This window comes from Triticum urartu, chromosome 1A (assembly GCF_056163025.1).
Source record: "Triticum urartu cultivar PI428250 chromosome 1A, HENAU_Tu73, whole genome shotgun sequence".
NCBI lineage: Eukaryota > Viridiplantae > Streptophyta > Magnoliopsida > Poales > Poaceae > Triticum > Triticum urartu.
Window position 1 is genome coordinate 593,714,147 of NC_141873.1, and position 5,085 is coordinate 593,719,231.

The 5,085-nt window shown below is 43.6% G+C and overlaps 1 protein-coding gene across 1 annotated transcript; it reads left to right on the plus strand.

The window, feature by feature from the left end:
• The first annotated feature begins 1,763 nt into the window (after window positions 1-1,763).
• On the plus strand, window positions 1,764-3,211 carry LOC125540611 (two-component response regulator ORR42-like). Its single transcript, XM_048704217.2, has 3 exons — window positions 1,764-1,823; window positions 2,532-2,748; window positions 2,836-3,211. Exons 2-3 carry the CDS (start codon window positions 2,551-2,553, stop codon window positions 3,013-3,015), a joined length of 378 nt encoding a protein of 125 aa, XP_048560174.1. The 5' UTR covers window positions 1,764-1,823; window positions 2,532-2,550; the 3' UTR covers window positions 3,016-3,211.
• The last annotated feature ends 1,874 nt before the right edge of the window (window positions 3,212-5,085 follow it).

Below are 5,085 nucleotides of genomic sequence, written 5' to 3' on the forward strand. Positions count from 1 at the left end.
AGACCCACGTAGCAACAGAGGAGGCCTACAGCAACCAGTCTAAGCCCTCCAAGATGGACGTAGACGCGACGCACACTATTGACCCGTCATCAGTTCTTATCGAGCAACCAGTGTTAGTGGCCCCGCCAATCCTGCCAACCAGCACAGAGATGGTGACCTTCCAGGCCAGTCTTGGAGCCCCTGGCTCATCTGGTACCACATAACTAAACATTGAATAAGAAATCGCTTGAATCCTGCTTCCTCTCTGTTGCTGGAGGTGGCGGATCGGCATCAACACGGGAGGAGAGGATCTGGGTGGAGAGCAGGGCGATTGTTGGGGGACTCCTCCTTGGTGGTCTGTGGGGAAGTACAGTGTGAAGGAGAGAGAGAGAGATGGCGAAGGTGAGGTGGGTGTCATCTGGTTTAAATAAGAGAGTTTCTGTGAGAAATGTCTGGGGTGGAGTGGGGAGGGTGCGACGTGGAGTAGAGTTTTGTGTTGTGAGCGCGTGTTGCGGATAGTCTGGACTACACATTCTCACCCACATATAGGCTGGATTTGAGGGAACCCAGACTGTCCAGACGGTTGAACTTTGGTGAGCCCACTGGGCACCCGTTTGATGTCCAAACACATCCGAACGTGTAAGGAAGAAATGAGCTTCGACCTTTGGAGACGATCTTAATCATTTGTTTGGTTTATGTATATGCATTGTAGGGTTGCGACCAGGTCGACCTAGGGTAGCCCACAACCACTCCGTGCCCTGACGGTGTCCCTCCCGGGCGTGTGGGGTTTCGGGTCTATAAAAGTGTCCGTTGGATTGCTTGTGTAACGCGCTTCTGGCCAGGTCTTATTCGACGTGAGCTGCGGTTTATCACCCTCGGCATCGAGGGTACACGGTGATATGTTCGTGTGCGAACACCGACATGTGCGGACATAGGGTTTTCCCAGCTGCATGGGCAGGAAAATAAGTGGGCTGGCTTCGCTGGGCCATAGGGCGCGCACATACAAAATTTCTGACAAACCATTTTTTGCCTTGTCTAAATAAAAAAGCAGACATACGCACAAGAAATTAGTACCGCCTCATATAGAAAAAAGAAATCTTTTCGACAGCGAATGAAGAAATCGTAGAAATGCACCTTGCTTAGATTAATGTACAGTCTCGAATATATGGTGGATCCCTATATACGTTCAAAATACGTATTTTTTTCCTGCCATAATGAGACCAAGAATTAATAGCCATGACTAATGAAACCAAGAAATAATTCTAATAGATTTTACATTAACTAATGAATACCCAGTCTGGAATACATTGGTTGCAATATACGCTGGAGTAGTAGTATACATCTTGGCATGTTCAAATAGGTCTAGCCATAATAAAAACCAAGAATTAATTACCACGATCTATTTGATCTCGAGGTAAACTGCACCCGCACATTGCTGATTGCAAATTAAACAGGCATTAATTTTAATCATGTTCTGGGATCGAGACAGATATACTCCGTATATACGCTAGCTGTGATCGAGGCAGATATACGTGCCATAATCGGCAAGCTTTAAGGCGATATATAAACAGAACAGCGGCGGCATGCAAGTAGTAACTCCATATCATTTAATCGCAAAAGATACGCCAGCCAGCACAATATTTGATTTCCCTGGTGGAATTAGAAAGCAGTGGAAGCTCGATATTTGCATGCGTGAAGCAGCACCGTGATTACGAATGGACGGCGGAGATCGACCGGCCACCCCTATAAATACCCCTGTACCTTGGCCGGATACACCACCAAAGCCCCAAGCAGCAAGCAACAGAGCAAGAGCAACCGTAGTAGTTTCAGTCATAAGCTCAAAGGTTCATAGCCACTCTCGCCCCTCTGTCTGGTCGTGCATCTTCCACTAGTTTTCTCTCCATGCATGCCTACAAGATCGATCTAGATTGTTCAAGCTAGTGCATTTTGATCAGTTTTGATCTATGCAGCACACTTTCTGGTTGTTGTTGGCAGCCATGTATAGGCATCTATTTTCGCCATTCTTTTTTTGGATGTTTTCTTTGCTTTCTTTACTTCATCCTTATGCTGTTTTTTGTGAAGAATTTCATAAAGTGGTAAATTACCAATTAAGAAAGTGTACCTCTTGCAACAACAGCTACGTACATATCTCTGTTCCTTCCTTAATTTGTTTCTCTGCCTTTTTTTTTGCATCACCGCTGGTACATACAAGATCGAGATTGTTAGAGGCGCTGCCTAAACATGTGCACAGCACTGCCTATATATGTTGAACTTGTTGGCACGGAGCCATGCGTATGGATCTATATTAGATACCGTGCATGCATGTTGCCAATATATGATTTTTTATTAGCTGAGATATATGAAACGTGTGGTCATCTTCCAGATGATTTGTAACCGATCAGTTTGCAACTAAAATGCACAAGCTTGCACTGTTATTGACTAATCATTAATATTATGATGCTCGTGTTAATTATACTTATAACAATCTCCTTGAAAATATTATCTAGGTGTGTATCAGAAATAACTAATATCCTTATTAATTCCGTTTGCAGTTATTTTAGCTAGCTGATCATGGCATCATCCCTCAAGGCACTGCTTGTTGAGGATATTAAGGTTGACAGCATGGTTCTCTCCTTCATGCTACGCAGATTTAACTGTGAGGTCACCCTGGCTAAGAATGGGAAAGAAGCTGTTGATATGTTCCTTGAGGGTAACAAATTCGACATTGTTTTGTGTGATAAGGACATGCCCATAATGACCGGTCCTGAGGTACGTACTTGAGTTGATTTGACGAATTCCTTCTTTTCCATATATTGGTTGGTCATCTCATTGACATTTCTATATGTTACTGCACAGGCAGTCATGAAGATCCGTGCTATGGGAGCCACTGATGTGAAGATCGTCGGGGTGTCCGCTGATGATAACGCCATGGAGGCGTTCATGAGTGCTGGTGCTGATGACTTTGTGCCCAAACCAATGAGGCTTGATGTTCTCGGGCCTATGATTGAGGAGGTCATCAACAGGAAAAATAATTAGGGACGCTTGCTCGATCCATCTTTGGAGGAAGAAATTAAGCTAGCTCATATACTATGAATATTTGCTAGCTTTGCTATGCATCATATTATTGTCGGGTTGTCAATTTGTTTTCGTGGTCAAGCAGAGAGGATACCCATGATTAAATCATTGGGATCGATGTAATGTGCAACATTTTTGAATTTAATCTATTAATCTATTACCTCTCGTTGATTTATGCTTCAGGGTGTGTGACATGTGCATGTGTTCCGGAGGCAAGTTATTTGAGTCTCAATTAATTTGATATTGTTTCACGGTTTCGATTTCTTTCATTGGTTTCTGGAAACATGAAACAGATACTATATGAATGGCGCATTTAATCACCAGAGATACGCCAACATTTATTTGATATTCCCCAATGAAATTTAAAAAGCGGTGCAGATTGATATTTGACCAACGTGACTTCAAATGGACGTGGGCATCAACCTCCCATCCTACATAGTAAGAGCAAGCAACCCTCCATAAGCTCAAGGTTCACAATTCCCTCCTTATCTATCAAAACCACAAGATATTTCGAAATGGGTAGGCATACATCATACTTATAACTATTCCTTCCTTTTTCTGCCTTTATTTTCAGTTTCTGTTCCATCTTGCGCCATTTAGTAGCATTATTTTAGTCTCCATGCATGGATACAAGATATAAACTGTTAGAGTATCTACGACCAGACTTGGCCCATCCACCCCTATACATCCGCGGGCACGTCCGGATGTGTCCCATAAAACACCGGATAGCATCTCATTTGTCTTCCCAGACAACCACACCCTTCATATCAAAACCCTAAGAATCGATGCACCTCCATCATATAGCACAAATTCACCACGAATTCAATAGTTCAATAGTGAAACAAATAAAAAATGAATCACAATTCAATAATTCAACACATGCCCAAGTGAAATACGACAATTCATAGATAGATGATACAAGAATGAATCATTCGGTGCTCGTCGCTCTATTTGCCCGTTGATGTCTTTTTCTTCTGCCTCAAGCCACTTCCTACCTTCCGGATCCAAGAGGATAGTGCTGGCCAACATGATCCTCGAACCTTCGTGTCCCCTGCAACCTCTCTTTCTCAATATCCCATCAGGGCCGGCCCTGGTGTATGGCCGGTGGGGTGACGGCCCAGGGCCCAGGCCGAGGCCCCCTCCCCCCCCCCCCCCCCCATCTGGTATGCAGTATAGCCCAGTAAAAATATTAGGTAGGGAGAAAATTAAAGGAGGAAGCCAGGCACAAGGGGCTGGAGATGGGCGCTAGCGATGGATTTGTTTCGTCTTCTACTCTTCGTCAATCGCTCGGCCGCTTGGGAATAACTTGGATTATTGTTTGTTGACTCATTGTCGCCGCTGTGCGCGGCAACCTGGTGTTGCGCCGCCGCGGCCGTGCCAGCAAGCCGCCCATGAGCCATCTGGCATCTGCTAGACCGTGACCATCGGCCATCCGTAGTTCTTTTCCCCATTGGCAAATCGTTTTAGCGTCTTCATTATCTGCGAAACCGCGACCGTGAGTTCATCTAGTCACAAGTACGTATTCATCCATCCAATTATCGGCTTCTTTTTACTGTATCTCTGTAGTGTTGTGTGGATTTTGATATTGAGATTTATACCCTTGCGAAAAAATGTAGTCGTTGTCAAGGGCATTTAGACGGTTCCTTCCCTGTAAAAGATTTCAACCTAGATCTTGACGATCAAAGTGGCCACAAAACGATGTTTCGGGTCTGCACATGATATCAAGTAATATATTGATTTCTCTGTTCAACATTTTTTCCTAATTAATGAAATTTACATCACTATCCTCATTATCTATGGGGCTTGGAACATGGTTCTAATCCTTCATCAAAAAGCAAAAAATCTTATAGAAAAGAACATGCATAAAGAGGCATTGGATGCATCGATGTTGGCGGAGGTAAGCATTACTACTCTATGTGATTTTTTTTCCTATTGTAAGAAGCATGTGCATCCTTTAGATAGCTACATATTGAAGGAAAAATAATGTGGTCTAATGTGGTCTATGTAAATGTCCCAAGAGGTTTATATTAA

What these genes read in the sequence shown, in the direction of transcription:
- LOC125540611 (XM_048704217.2), top strand. Translation starts at nt 2,551, where the DNA reads ATGGCATCATCCCTCAAGGCACTGCTTGTTGAGGATATTAAGGTTGAC. An exon ending in CCATAATGACCGGTCCTGAG is followed by an intron (nt 2,749 to 2,835) that starts GTACGTACTTGA and finishes GTTACTGCACAG; the next exon opens with GCAGTCATGAAGATCCGTGC.